Below are 13,652 nucleotides of genomic sequence, written 5' to 3' on the forward strand. Positions count from 1 at the left end.
CCAAACAACCCAACCCGTTTATCCTCCCCAAACCTCACCCCCTTATTAATCCCTCTGCACGGGAGTCTCCCCCCCCATCAACCTGCCATCACCCTAAAGTCCCGCAATCCCCAACGCCGAATCCAAGGGCATCCCCATGTTGCTCCACCGATCGCTCAGAAGCACCAAGGGCGCACTCCCGACACCGAAGCCCCACTCTTCAAGTTCCAGTCGGCGCTGAAGGTCCCGTTTTCCAATTGCGCGCGGCCGATATTCGTCCTGGGGCCCTGGAGAAGACCATCATCGTCGGTAAGGCTAACGCGTGTGTTGGCGGTTGTGTTGTTGTAGGTGCAGCTGTGATTTGAGTGGGATGAAAGTCCCGGGAGGATCTTTGGCAGTTTGGGAGGTGGTAGGAATCGTCAGCGGGAGCGATGCGGATCGTGAGGACGAGGGAGAAGAGGAGGAGTGAGGGAAAGCGGAGCGGCTGCTTTTGCTTCCTGTTTTCTGGAGTTAGATCAGGTGTTTATTGAGCATATGGGATCCAGTCACCTTGCAGTGTTCATGAAAAAACGAAGAGCAGCGGTACTCATACTTTCGCGATTAAGTAAGTAGTCTTCATACTGTGAGTAAGCAGCACGAGTAAACAATGTTTCAATCCGCAGTCAAGTTGCAAGAGTCAAAAATTTAGGGAAAGAGTCATCATTGCCCATACTACTAAAAGCTGGCTACGAGACCAGGTCTGAAAGACCGAAATTAACAAAGGAAATTAGAGAGCCAACACGGAGGCCGACCGACCCGAGCGTTGAAACATAGACCACTGGACAGCATTTGAGCGCACTTGGTGTTGGTGGACAGGGACGCAACAAGCTCAAACCGCGGTACGGTGCTAGACCAATCGCGATCCAACTCAATGGCTTCGCCGGGAAAGGAAAAAGAGTAGCCAAGGGAAAACTGAGATTTTGGGAAAGAAACCAGCCGATGGTCCAGCGCTGACATTGCCACTTAGGAAAGTAGAGCAATCAAATCGCCAAGGTTGACTGGTAAAAGAAAACAGCTAACTTGTCATGAGGGATCTCGTAGGACAGTCGGACAATAAATCCAAGTCTCCTCCTAGGTCCCTGAAGCGCATCTTAGATCTTACCAATAGTGAAGATCACAGACTATTGACAAGAACAGGCGAGAGCTAGGGAAGAAACAAGGTCAAACGAGATCTATCCCGTCACCAGAATTCAGCATATATCCATGGCGTCGGTGTCCCCGCTCGCAGCTCCTTTGTACTTGTCAAGGAGCTCGGCGAGACACTTTCGACCTTCAACAAGCGCTTGGCGCTTGTTGAGAAGGGTGCGTCGTCGTTCTGCTCTCTCCGGATCCTCCTCAAGCAGCACTTTGCATCGGTCGCGGCCTATTGACAAGTTAGTATGGAAAGTGTGACGACCAAGGCGAGGACTCTTACCGTCATCAGCGAAGACACCTAAGCCGGTGGTAAGCTCCTCGTGCAAAGATTCACGAAGAAACTTGAACAATTTGGCCTGCAGATTCAAGCAAATGTTGCTGTAGAATCTGACGGAAGAGATCTTATAGTAACCTCGAACCTTTGACATCACCTCAACCTCTCGACGGTAGGGATCGTCCCTAATGATCTTCGAAACTTCTGGTTTTGCCTTCAGTCCGGCAAGTTCTGATTGCTTTGTTTCTTTTCCAGTAATCGCGTTCTTTTCTTTGACGTAGATGATGAGGCGTCGCGAAATCCGAGCATCTTGGAGAACGCCCAATGCCTCGAGAATGTGGTGGTCCCACAGCTTGTCGTCACCGGCGAACGGCTTCTCTCGTTCAACGCGCAGTGCATGCACTGCCAAGGTGTCGCGTTGCTCGCTCATGTGCGACGTCAGAAGCTGATCGACAATCTCCCAAGCCTTTCCGTAAAGCTCGCTCGTTTTCCAGGGTCCGAAGATTTGGTCGAATATTCCTTGCATCTGCGACCGCAAAGCTTGCTCCAAAGATCGGAAAAAAGTAGCCATAGGCTTGTCCCAGTCTTTTAGAGACTCCAGTATGAGGAAGTCGAGAGCCTTAGAGTCGATCTCTCTAGGAATGTCTGAAGACGATATGTCGTTCAGAACTTTGCAGATCCTATCTAAGTAGAAGACATTGGGCAAGGCTTGCGACTTCTTCCGCGTCGGAGTCTTCGGGGCCTGTTGTCGCGACACGCTGCTGGGCTGGGCCATTGGCATCTGTCTCGGAGTGGATGGTTCGTCTACTCTACGACGCTTCAAGGAAGGCGTGGAAGCGATCTTCTCAGGCGTAGGTGATTGGTGATCATCTTCTGAGTCCCCTGTCAAATCTATTTGATTAGGGAACAGGCCAGTGTCTAGGTCCCCTTGGATATGGAGAGATGGCCGCATTGCTGTCAGGTTTCGCAGGAAAGATTCTCTCTGGGCTTTCCATGTCAGGCGCCACTCGTTGAACGGATGTTCACCTTCCATCAGCTTTGTAACCTGATTTGAATATGATTGGAGTAATGACAGCACAGCGCCCAACGCATTTTGAGTGGGGGGTTCCGGGATGTTTTCCAGCTCTAAATCCAATTCGTCGATCTGAGTGCGGATGGACTCGCGGATTTTGGGCAGGTTCTTTACCATTCGCTCAGCTAGTTGGTCGGACAAGGCTTTCTGCAGGTTAAAGGTACCAAATCGGTCTTTGAATTCCGCAAACTTGGTCGCCCACGGCTCCTTGGTTGAGAAAAACATTGTCTCAATTTGTCGAGCCCGGACATTGTCTATTCCACCGTCCAAGTCAGCCTGCGACGGTTGTTTGGTGACATAGTAACCTAGAGGCAGGTAGAATGTTTTCTGGTCACCGCATAGCATTTTGCGCCACATATCCACTGGGTCTCCAAGTGGGATACGGTCTGGTTTCGTGAGGACGCCTGGTGACGTGTTAGCACATGATTCCAAAATTGTAACGGCCTTCGATCGGGGGATACTAACCAACGCAACGTTCATGCGCTCCCACTTCCTTTGCCAATCTCGCTGCGCTGGAATTGTGGGGATCTCCTTCCATCGACTTGGCAAGGAGGACGATGGTATTCGGAGACTTAATATATTCAGCCGCCAAGTTTCTGACAATGTCGACAAGCCACGGCTTGTCTTCGTCTTCCGTCTGGTTGATGATCCCAGGAAGATCGTAGAATGACAAGTTGATTCGTCCGGGACCCGAGATCTCGACAGACACAACATTCGGAGTGAATTCACATTGAAGCCCATCAGTATTCCCAATATCTTGAACGCGGCCAGAAGCATATTTCGCAGTGGGCTGCCCAGGATTCAGGAGAGCGAGCTGAGCGCGATGAATCCCCTCTCGCAACTTGTCTTTGCTGTCGATCATTAAGAAGGGGATAACCACAGGAGTGGCGTTTGCAATCCATGGCTTGAAGGGTGAGTCCTCGTCCGTAGAGTCGAAGATGCCCTGTGGGTAGAATTCGTAATTCCGATGCAGATCGATCTTGCAACGCCACACGGCGCCGGGTTCGTTGTCCCCAAGAGACTTGATTAGTAGCGGACACCGCGTACATGTCCCTGAGCTCCGAGGAACTGTAATATCGGAGATCGCCTCGATGACAGACGACTTGCCCGCTGATTGATCGCCTAAAACAACGATATTCGGGAGGGGAACTTCATGGTTCTGTAGCCCAAGCTCAGAGAGGCGGTTGAGGGCTTGCAGCAGCTCCTTTGGGCGACGTGCAATAGCTTCCATGTCTGGAGCTTGCATGTTGGCGGTAGCCTCTTGCTTGATTTGAACTAGAACGGTAGGGTTAGCGAGATGGTCGATCTATCAAGTGAGAGTACGGGAGGAGATCTTACGATCGCTATCGAAGCCGTTGTGTTGCACCGTCGAAGAAGAGCTGGCAGACCCTTTTGCGGTGGCTTCGTCTGAGTTGCGCGCGCGATCAACGTATATGCTCTCGTCTAGGATAGTAGTCTCGCCGGAACTAGACTGAGGAACAAATTCGTCAACGTCAATGGGTTCTACCGGTCGAGTCGGCAGGGCCTTCGTGGCCTTCTGGGGGGCCGCCTTCTGAGACCGAGTGACCATTCTGCACTGAAAGTCCAAGTTAGTGAGAACTACAAGATGAGAGCATACGACTTCAGCGTTTTAGTCGGAGAGATAACGTACCGGGCTATGCGGGAGCGAAAGCCGCGAAGAAATAGACGCACAAGCCTCTGGAGGAGGATGAGGTAGTAGAGAGAAAGACGTCGAGCGAAGGACGAAGATATAAGAGGTTGGAAGCGAGGTGAAGCGAGCGCTGACGTAATGCAAAGAAAGAGGTGAAGAGAAGACCCGCTTAGCAGGCAGCAGTGGAGGGCAGGTCAATGATGAGAACACGGTGAATATTGAAAGCTCTAGAGTGAGACGGGACGAGAAGACAGAGGAATAGCCAGTTTTATAGAACACCAACTTCGCAGAATACGCCAAAGCCCATCAAAGGGCGGTGTCCATCCGCCTTGTCTGATTGCAAGATCTTCCATCGCAGCCAAAGAATAAGGTAATGAGGTGCTTATGTTCAATGGGTAGAAGGTCACGTGCTGCATGTGGATTGACGTTGTTCTCTAGCAGTTGTTGGAGGCAAGCAATGTACCAGGTCACCTTGGAGTTGGGTCCAAGCCACGGCACTAAGCAATTATCACTCTTGCATTCTTGAGATGAGACCAGCAGTCTCTTCAAAAGGACCCCAATCGGACTCGGGAACTCGGTTTCAGATGAAAAGTGACAGAATCTCAGATCTCAGTAAACCAATAAAGCCAGTGGATGGTGCCCACCTGCCAGCGGTCGTGCTTCCAAGTGCGACAGTCGGTCGTCCTGTAATTACGCCATAGGTGAGTCATAGGGGGCGAGAGATAGGAAGGAGCGGAAGTCTAGGAACGAGATATGTAGAGAAACATGTCAAAATGTTCAACTTAGTGCAAATGCTATAGGACATATCACCGTTCTGATGGATGCACCCATTGCGGGATTTTTCAAGAACTGGATTCAGCCTTGACCCATAAATAGCTGCGACTCGTGTCTTGCAAGCTCCCCGATGGTACGTATTGACGGCGGCCAGACTGTCCGCTGTGCTGCGTTCGTGCATCTCAATACTTCTGAGGCAAAATTTTCCTGGAGTTGGGGCGGTCTTCGTCAAATGAGAACGCTTTTGCTATCTCCTCATCTCAAGGGAGGGGTAACGCCTTGAATGGGTCTCCCAGATCAGAGGAAGCGCCAAGAACTTCTGGGACGATTTAAGGTGAGCGGTCACATCTTCTCGATGTCGGTCGTGGGCTGCCCTCCGACCCCCAGTTTTGCAGCCAGGGCATCGTATCGGCCTGAAGGACGGCGCTGTGACTGCGATGTGGTTGCTGATCTTGATGTCGTTGATGCGGAGCAATTTTCAGGGGGAGTTTACAAAGATGGGATGGAATGAAGTTGAGGGTGGAGAAATTCGGATCACGTGAATATTGCCGACTCTCGAAAAAAGTTCCAAGAGTCTCGCCGAAGACATCTCCACGCATCTCCATCCGCCCCATCACGTCCAACCGTCGCGCCTCTATCTCGCCATCTCATTTCTACTCCGCACGCCAGGCGAACCGCATCTCAGTCTGATCTGCAACCTCCGCGACGTCGTGAACGTCTTCAACCTCGGTTTCCCTTCCAACACAAGAGATGGATCACTCACGAGACCCGTGCCCATGGGTGGCACTGAGTGATTTTGGAGGTGCATTCTGTATGGGAGTGAGTCTAGGAAACAATCGCGCTCTGGGAATTCATGCTAACCAGTCCCTAGGCAATCGGTGGCTCAGGTCCGTATTCCATCCCAAACTCGAAGATACCTCGAACGAAAGCGCTAACAAATCTCCAGTATGGCATGGCATAAAAGGCGTAGGTTCTTCTGCAAAATCACACAAATCACAAGCTCACGATTGTACAGTTCCGGAATAGCCCTTACGGTGAACGACGGATAGGCGGTACGATACCCCTCCTCCCCGTAGACCTTTCTACGAGCTGACATTCCAATCCAGCCATCACGGCCATAAAAGCGCGTGCGCCAGTTCTAGGAGGAAATTTCGGCGTATGGGGTGGTCTCTTCTCGACATTCGACTGTGCGGTCAAGGGCATCCGGTGCGTTTACAACTCTCTTCCCCGACTCCCGGCTATCACCCTCTCCGCCATCTCCATGGGCTAACGAATCCGCGAGTAGACAAAAAGAAGACCCCTGGAACGCCATCATCGCCGGTTTCTTTACCGGTGGCTCGCTCGCCGTTCGCGGAGGCCCTCGAGCCGTGCGGAATGGCGCCATCGGCTGCGCAATCCTCCTCGCCGTCATCGAGGGTGTCGGCATCGGCTTCCAGCGCATGATGGCAGAAAACACACGACTCGAGCCTCCTCCACCTCCGCCGCAGCAATCAGAAGTTGGAGGTGGAATGATGGTGGCATAGATTTAGTGAGCCTGCGGCATACATAATGGAGTTGAACGTGGGCGGATTGGATATAATGCGACGAGTTACGGATGCTGGGATGATTGCACACACGCATTTCTCTCCGATGGAATCTTTTGTCCTGGACCACGTAGTCTGCCCGAATTCCGGCGTCCGGTCTCATGGACCGCATGAGCCCCCGTTTTCGACTTTTCTCACTCAACTCAGACTTTCTTCTTCCTGTCTATATTATTTACGGGGCGTTTGAGCTTTTGTCAGTCTCACGATTTCCGAGGCTGTCGCCCTGTAAAATGTACCACACTGTAAGACCACGGAGAGATGGTTGTAGAGCATGGTCTCCGGACTAGAATTGGAGACAAGGATAATTATGATTCAAAACACTTCGTTAAACGTGCAATTGCAAACGCCAAATACTCCCAGCGGCCCATAACTTCGGCAGAGAATGAATTTCGTCCTTGAAACACCAAAAAAAAGATAGACAATGGGTATCCCTACGCCACGCCTTCAAACCATCTACCCTCCACTACCATTACTAAATCTCGCACTTCAACACTCCCCATCGCCTACCCACTCCACCTACTCTCTCCACTCCACTCTCCCCAACCTAACAATCTCCCCCATCCCCACCACCCACACGCCTGCCTCCCGCTTCCCCTCCACACACGCCAACCCCGCGGCCACCGCCGCGCGCGCAATCACAACCGAGTCCTGCGCCCACGGGTCCTTCAGCCCATTCCACACCTTCCCCAGCCCATTCGCCACGCTCCGCAGCACTACCTCGGCCGCGCCCGCGCTCTCCCGCTGCCCCACGATCAACCCCGGCCTTACAATAACCGTATGTTCAAACCCCAAAGCTTTAACGGCCTCTTCTAGCTCGCCCTTCATGCGGTTGTACGCGAAGCGCGAGGTGGCGGACGCGCCGACGGCGGAGATGAGGACGTAGGTGTCCGCGCCGGCGTGCTTGGCGGCGGTGGCGAGGGCGAGGTTGACTGCGGGTTCGGGGGAGGTGTGTCAGTGAGGTTTCATGGAGAAAGGCAGGTTGGACACAGTTCCAAAGACAAATGAGACGAGTTGTGTGTGCTAGGAGCTTACGTACGGTCGTGGTCGATTTTGTATTGGTTTTCGAAGGAGCCGGCGGCGGCTTTGGAGGTGCCGAGGCCGGAGAGGAAGAGCTGGGGCGGCGGGGAGGTGGGGAAGAGGGAGGGCCAATCGGTAGGAGAGAGGGATTGGAGGGGCGTGAGTTTGTGGGAGGTGAGGTGGGCGAGGTCGCGGCGGGTGTAGGCGAAGACGGCGGAGATGGAGGGGAGGGCGAGGAGGGTGGTGAGGATGTGGGAGCCCTGGGGTGGGAGTTAGTTGGGTTGAGGGAAGTGGATTTTGGGTTGGAGGCAGGAGAAGACGTACGACTCGGCCGGTGCTACCTGCCAGAACTGCGGACGTCATTATGGCGGGTGTATTGGGAATTTGGTGGTTGAGTGGTGGTGTTGTGTTGGAGCTCAAAGCCGATGGTGGTGTGGTGCTCAGGTTATATTCAGATATGATGCAATGGCCTCGTCTCAGGATTGCAGGGCTTGCCTATTTCTTCGTCAACGCAGACACCATATAGCGGTGATTAGTGTTTATGTGGTGGTATGATTCTGTACGGGTGCCTCGTGAAGCATGAATTGTTGTCTACACCGGGCAAATATCAAGGTAGACGGAGCAACGTTCCAGCGTTTGCAGAGAAAGAAAAAGGGCCTCGGCTCGAACAGCGATGCTAGCACATTATGACGACGGTCCGGGAGCTCCGCAGCTGGAGGAACTCCACCACCCCGAGTTTTCCCCATTGAAAGTCCACTGTTTGAGAGACTGGTGATGCATATCTCTGGAATCAGGTGAGGATGATCCTTGCGTTCTTTTGGTTGCATGTGATGTAGAATGCAGCGGCAAGTGGTCTGCTCAATCCCTTGTCCCTCACTCTTTCAAGTACCCTCCAGGACACAACTTGGCTGTGAGCAAAAAGACGGGATTCAAAGACTAGGAGACTAAGGTTCGGGTAGAGTAGGTAGGAAGTTGTGTAAGCTGTCATGATGTACCGCTTGCTGTTTCGAGAGACTCTTGCGGCTTCCCCCCAGCTTTTCCCTACAGTTATGTGCGCATGCAGATGCACCCCCAAGTTCGAAGGTTCAAGTTTCGGAAATACCTGCCTAATCTCCGCTGAAAAGCTAGTCCTGCATCAGTCCTCGCTAGTCCTGTGGTAGTATTCTGTTGTCGTCGTTGCTGGCTAAGGACCTACGAAAGAATGGGGATTGCTGCTATAGGACTAATGATTACAGCTACAAGAGTAATGATTACTCCTACAAGCCTACCTGCCTACCTTTGTAGGGGTTTGGCGGAGATTACGGAAACTATATTTGTAACTTGATTCTTTGAATGCAAAAGCGCCTCTGCATGCGCACATGGCTGTACATACAAGTGGTAAGTCTTGGGCCGCAGACATCTGACGGCGCACTAATAGACGCGTCTAACCGGCACTCGCCGAGCCAGTCACCAGTGTTGTGAGTGGTACGGCTATCCATGCGCAATAGTACTCGTCCCTTTGTACGAGGGCCCCTCACTGCTTTGTAATCCCGATTGCTCCTTCGGGACTCCTTGATATATCAGCCTTGCTTCCTTATGGCCGTATAAATTTGGGCAAGTACCATCACTCAACTAACACTTCGTCAATGAGACAGTACACTTCGATTACCCGAGCAGCAATCATGGCCACCCGCAAAGCTATCGTCCACAAGTCCGCAGGAGTTGCCGAACTCGCAACCATCCCCGTGCCACCACCGAGAGATGATTACATCATCGTAAAGACCAAGGCTGTGGCCCTCAATCCGACCGATTGGAAAAGCCTCCATTCCCGCTTCACCGAGGGAGCCATCGCCGGCTGCGACTATGCCGGCATCGTGGAACAAGTCGGAAGCGCTGTAACGAACGGCCTCAAGGTTGGCGACAGAGTCGCGGGATTCGTCCGTGGTGGTAAGTTCATATTGCTCGAGCTGGACATATGCAGTGTCTCGCCATAGATATCCATGAACTCTCCTGTCACTAGTTGTAGAGCTTCAAGGTATTCTTGGGAATCTGAATAGGATGGGAGTTTATCATATCGAACATTCGGTGACTCGCTTGAGTCCCCTCGGAGGTGTCATACCTACAGATTTAGTCACAAGAGAGCGTCCGCATATCTACGGCGAGGAAATGTATATATGTTCCTCTAGCTGATCTAACGGTAATAGCGGACCCCGACAAGATTGATGGCGCCTTCGCCGATATCATCGCTGCGAAGGGCGACCTGCAGATCAAGATTGCCGATTCCGTCTCCTTCGAAGAGGGTGCTACCTTGGGCGTTGGAATTAGCACCGTCGGACAAGGCCTCTACCAGGCTCTCGGCCTACCTTTCCCGCCCCAGAAGGTAAAAGAGCCGACTACCATCTTGATCTATGGCGGCAGCACCGCAACCGGCACGCTAGCCATTCAATTCGCGAAGCTGTGAGCTGCACTTCCCCGCGAATATGGTTCTGTCACTCATCTCGACTAGCTCTGGCTGCGAAGTCATCACAACCTCATCGCCGCGAAACTTCGACCTCTGCCGCAGTCTCGGCGCAGACCAAACCTTCGACTACAAGGAACCAGATGTCGGCGCCAAGATCCGTGAAGCCACCAAGGGCCGCATCTCTCTTGTCTTCGACACCATCTCTGAACTCGGCTCTCCAGAGATATCTGCTGCCGCGATTGGGCCTGCCGGTGGGAAATACTCCTCTCTGTTGCCCGTCAAGACGCTCGGCCGAGAGGATGTGAGCGTTGGTTTCACTTTGGCGTACACCATTTTCGGTCTCATGGTCGAAACTCCGGAGCAAGGGGTCAGAGATTATGAATTCGGGGTCAAATTCTGGAAGCTCTCTGAGGGGCTCCTGAACTCGGGGAAGTTGAAGGCGCATCCGGCGGAGGTGAGGGAGGGTGGATTGATTGGGATTCTGCAGGGCCTCCAGGATTTGAAGGATGGGAAGGTGAGTGGAGTCAAGCTCGTCTACAAGGTGGAGTAGCAGCCTGGTACTGTCATGAGAGCTGGAAGACAGACTCAGTGTGTTATCTTTAAGTGCTACAAATCAGCCTGATAATACACTTATGCCATCGCTTGAGGCGCTTTGATACAGTTGCGCGAGTCTTGAACTGATGTAAGTTTGTTTACTATCTGATACCCTGATGGAGTACCCCAAATAGGATCAAGTCGACTACTCTGCAGCTTGACCTCTTTCTCAAGAGGACGGCAAAACATTGTAATCAGTATATTTGCCTGGGCTTCAAAATCTGGTCCTGGAGTCTCGTCGCCATCGTGCAGCTTCGCGGCTTCCTCGACTACGGAGCCATTTCCATTACCTTCGCTCCGCAACCTCCTCTGCCAACTTCAATCACACTCGTTTAAACCAAACGAACCGAGTCCCTCTAATTCACTGCTACGACCTCATCGCATCGCGCTCCTAGCACGGCTCGGCTGCCTCCAATTAGGCCTCGAAGATGCACAACAAAGACGCTACCTCGCACATCTTCGTGTCGCAGGATGAACACCGCCGGACAACCCTCAAGATGCGCAGTATCGCCTGCCTCCAAGTCTTCGTCGGCTTTCTCGCTGCCATCAACTCTTTCGGGTTCCTTACCTCCTTCGGCGTCTTCCAAATCTACTACCCAGAACTGCTCGGCACCTCTGACTCCAACGTCTCATGGATCGGCTCCACCCCGATCTTTGTCGTCTCAGTCGTGAGCATAATCAGCGGAAGGCTGGTGGACACTGGCCATTTCCGTGTTGCCGTGATTGTCGGAGCTTGTTTGCAAGTTGTAGGGGTCTTCTGTGCCAGTGCTGCGAAGGGGTACTGGACGGTGTTCATAACCCAGGCAATTATCATGGGGTTGGGGAACGGGCTGGCGTATACGCCGTGCATTTGGGTTGTTGCGACGCATTTCGAGAGGAGAAAAATGCTTGCGATTGCGATCTCTTCTACGGGCGTCCCAGTCGGAGCCTTGATGTTTATCGGAGTGAGTACTCTCTGATCCAGGAAACTCATCCGGAACCATTACCAGGGAGATACTAACTTCATGTCTTCTAGCTAGGCAAAGAACTCATCCCGTCGCATGGTATCGGACCCTATCTGCGAGTTATAGGCTACATCTTGATTGCCACCAACGTCTTCATCATCGCAGCCGCTCGCCCTTTTGAGGCCTCAGAGAAATCTCTCAACAACGGCCTCGTCGACTTCGCCGCTTTCAAACGCCTAGACTTCGCCCTCTTCGTGGCTGGCGCCTGCTTCAACTTCCTTTCTAGCTACTTCGTCCCATTCTACGTACGTCTCTCTTTCGCCGCTTCCCTCTCGCCACCAACTAACTCACTCTCCAACAGATCCCCTCCTTCGATAAAGACGCCCTCCACCAATCCACAAGCTCCCACCTCAACGCACTTCTTCTCTTCAATGCCTTCGGTATCGCCGGGTGCATCCTCATGCCCTGGTTCGCGGACCAGATCCTCGGCCCCCTTCCCGCCTTCACTATCTGCATCCTGTTCAACGCCTCTGCCACTTTCTCCTGGCTCATCGTAGACAGCGAAGGCCCACTCTGGGTATTCGCCGCGTACTACGGCTTCTTTTGGCACGCAAAGAGGGCGCTTTTCATCTCGGCATCAGCGAGTGTAATACTCAAGCGGAATGGGTTGGGCGCTAGGATGGCGGTGTGTACCGTTGTGACGAGTGTGCCGATGCTCGTGGCGGCGCCCATTGGGGGTGCTATCATAGAGGGTTTTGGAGGGGAGTATGCGGTTGCGCAGTTGTACGCGGGGACGATGTATGTCATTGCGGCCGGATTGGTGGGGGCGGCGTGGTTTGTGCAGGATATGAAGAGGGCGGCGAATGATAGGCAGAAGATTGGGGTGAGAAGGTTCTTGATGAGGACTTTCTCGAGGGAAGGTGGCAGTCGGGATGGGAGTCCGGATCTTCGTAGGACTACGTCGGCTTGAGATGGAGACATGGAATTTGGGAAAAGAAAGAAGCACACGCTTCGATAAGGGTTCGATAATTGGTTCAGGTTGGCTTCAAGGGGGAATAACGATACCATGTTTACCACGACCAGCATGATGGAATCCCCTGTACCTAATAACAGGTATGCATAAGTCGAAGCAAGAGATCATAGATTTCAGCTACAATCAACTCACACAACAACTCGACCTCTTCTTCTTTTCCGTGCTCTTTCTCCTACCTTCCCCTTTCTTCTCCCCGTCTTTTTTTCCACCACCTCCTTTCCCCTCCCCTCTCTCAGCCCTTGACGTCTTAACAACCCAATTCCCTTCCTCAAACTGCACATACCTCCTCGCATCAAACCCACCCCCTCATGCCCCGCATACCCCTTCTGATTCGCATACACCAGCTTCCCCGTCGCCGGATCCTCAAACGCACAACTAAAATGCGTATGCCCAAACGCCCACAACCCCACCACCGGACTCATCCAGCACCGCTCCGCCGACAGATCCGTATGATACGCCGACAGCATCTTCCCACCCGCATGCCGCGCATCCACCGCCTGCGGCAACGTTGTCGGCGCGTGATGCCTAGAATAACCCACCACCCGCTCGTCAGCACCACGCACCCACCCCTCTCGAGCTTGCGTCTAGACAAGACGTACGTTAGGATAGCAACACTTCTCCCCGCGCCCTCTCGATCGATTCTGAGGACGGCGTCGTTCAACCAACCACCGCACATCCCGCTCATGCGCATCCTTCCACGCATCCAGGCCCCAGCCGCCGATCCATCGCACGTCGCTCATCCGCCCGCACACCTCCCCCGCCTGCTCCGGCGTTATTCTACCCCTCCGATATCCACCTTCGTGCGGTCTAGCACCCAGAACCGCGGCCCGGCCCCGAACCTCGCGTCGCGCTCCACCTCCGCTTCGAAATCCGCTAGGATTTTGCCCCCCAGCGGTGAGCGAACTGTCGTAGAATTCGTGGTTGCCGGGCACGTAGAGGATGTGTAGGAGGGGGTGGCGGAGGAGGGTGCGGCGTAGGAAGGCGAAGAGGGCGGGGTGGGCGAGGAGACCGGTGTCGCCGAGGAGGCAGAGGTGGGTCGTCCCCGGGGGAAGCGGGGGGTTGTAGGTGGGGTAGAGGGGGGAGGCGAGGGGGGTTTCGAGAGGTGCAGGTCGGAGAGG

At 53.4% G+C, this 13,652-nt stretch overlaps 6 protein-coding genes across 6 annotated transcripts; 4 read left to right on the forward strand and 2 right to left on the reverse strand.

The window, feature by feature from the left end:
* Positions 1-1,208: 1,208 nt before the first annotated feature.
* BDZ99DRAFT_401750 (P-loop containing nucleoside triphosphate hydrolase protein) lies at positions 1,209-3,744 on the reverse strand (the record flags this gene model as incomplete). The annotated part of the gene is made up of 3 exons (XM_033716252.1): positions 1,209-1,363; positions 1,415-2,902; positions 2,964-3,744. 3 exons carry the CDS (start codon positions 3,742-3,744, stop codon positions 1,209-1,211), a joined length of 2,424 nt encoding a protein of 807 aa, XP_033569190.1.
* A 1,658-nt stretch (positions 3,745-5,402) lies between these two features.
* Positions 5,403-6,446, forward strand: BDZ99DRAFT_454966 (mitochondrial import inner membrane translocase-like protein subunit tim17; the record flags this gene model as incomplete). The annotated part of the gene is made up of 6 exons (XM_033718413.1): positions 5,403-5,742; positions 5,795-5,810; positions 5,870-5,889; positions 5,939-5,975; positions 6,030-6,129; positions 6,206-6,446. Exons 1-6 carry the CDS (start codon positions 5,674-5,676, stop codon positions 6,444-6,446), a joined length of 483 nt encoding a protein of 160 aa, XP_033569191.1. The 5' UTR covers positions 5,403-5,673.
* Positions 6,447-6,742: 296 nt separating this feature from the next.
* On the reverse strand, positions 6,743-8,266 carry BDZ99DRAFT_428696 (NAD dependent epimerase/dehydratase family protein-like protein). Its single transcript, XM_033717195.1, has 3 exons — positions 7,848-8,266; positions 7,543-7,783; positions 6,743-7,435 (listed from the first exon to the last, which is right to left on the reverse strand). The coding sequence occupies exons 1-3, from the start codon at positions 7,884-7,886 to the stop codon at positions 7,023-7,025; spliced, it is 693 nt and encodes a 230-aa protein (XP_033569192.1). The 5' UTR covers positions 7,887-8,266; the 3' UTR covers positions 6,743-7,022.
* Positions 8,267-9,123: 857 nt separating this feature from the next.
* Positions 9,124-10,753, forward strand: BDZ99DRAFT_469009 (enoyl reductase). Its single transcript, XM_033721400.1, has 3 exons — positions 9,124-9,449; positions 9,707-9,959; positions 10,009-10,753. The coding sequence occupies exons 1-3, from the start codon at positions 9,185-9,187 to the stop codon at positions 10,511-10,513; spliced, it is 1,023 nt and encodes a 340-aa protein (XP_033569193.1). The 5' UTR covers positions 9,124-9,184; the 3' UTR covers positions 10,514-10,753.
* Positions 10,754-11,054: 301 nt separating this feature from the next.
* On the forward strand, positions 11,055-12,471 carry BDZ99DRAFT_401733 (MFS general substrate transporter; the record flags this gene model as incomplete). The annotated part of the gene is made up of 3 exons (XM_033716250.1): positions 11,055-11,505; positions 11,577-11,806; positions 11,863-12,471. 3 exons carry the CDS (start codon positions 11,055-11,057, stop codon positions 12,469-12,471), a joined length of 1,290 nt encoding a protein of 429 aa, XP_033569194.1.
* A 186-nt stretch (positions 12,472-12,657) lies between these two features.
* BDZ99DRAFT_206959 (uncharacterized protein) lies at positions 12,658-13,627 on the forward strand. Its single transcript, XM_033713299.1, has one exon. The coding sequence runs from the start codon at positions 12,843-12,845 to the stop codon at positions 13,479-13,481; it is 639 nt and encodes a 212-aa protein (XP_033569195.1). The 5' UTR covers positions 12,658-12,842; the 3' UTR covers positions 13,482-13,627.
* The last annotated feature ends 25 nt before the right edge of the window (positions 13,628-13,652 follow it).

This window comes from Mytilinidion resinicola (assembly GCF_010093595.1).
Source record: "Mytilinidion resinicola strain CBS 304.34 unplaced genomic scaffold BDZ99scaffold_33, whole genome shotgun sequence".
NCBI lineage: Eukaryota > Fungi > Ascomycota > Dothideomycetes > Mytilinidiales > Mytilinidiaceae > Mytilinidion > Mytilinidion resinicola.

Excerpts from the sequence above, each read along its gene's own strand:
- BDZ99DRAFT_428696 (XM_033717195.1), bottom strand. The coding sequence starts at position 7,886 with ATGACGTCCGCAGTTCTGGCAGGTAGCACCGGCCGAGTC. Across the intron at positions 7,784-7,847 it reads CAGGTAGCACCGGCCGAGTC|GGCTCCCACATCCTCACCAC; the intron begins GTACGTCTTCTC and ends CTCCCACCCCAG. Across the intron at positions 7,436-7,542 it reads ATACAAAATCGACCACGACC|TCAACCTCGCCCTCGCCACC; the intron begins GTACGTAAGCTC and ends CCGAACCCGCAG.
- BDZ99DRAFT_206959 (XM_033713299.1), top strand. The coding sequence starts at position 12,843 with ATGCCCCGCATACCCCTTCTGATTCGCATACACCAGCTTCCCCGTCGC.
- BDZ99DRAFT_469009 (XM_033721400.1), top strand. The coding sequence starts at position 9,185 with ATGGCCACCCGCAAAGCTATCGTCCACAAGTCCGCAGGAGTTGCCGAA. Across the intron at positions 9,450-9,706 it reads CGCGGGATTCGTCCGTGGTG|CGGACCCCGACAAGATTGAT; the intron begins GTAAGTTCATAT and ends TAACGGTAATAG. Across the intron at positions 9,960-10,008 it reads GCCATTCAATTCGCGAAGCT|CTCTGGCTGCGAAGTCATCA; the intron begins GTGAGCTGCACT and ends CATCTCGACTAG.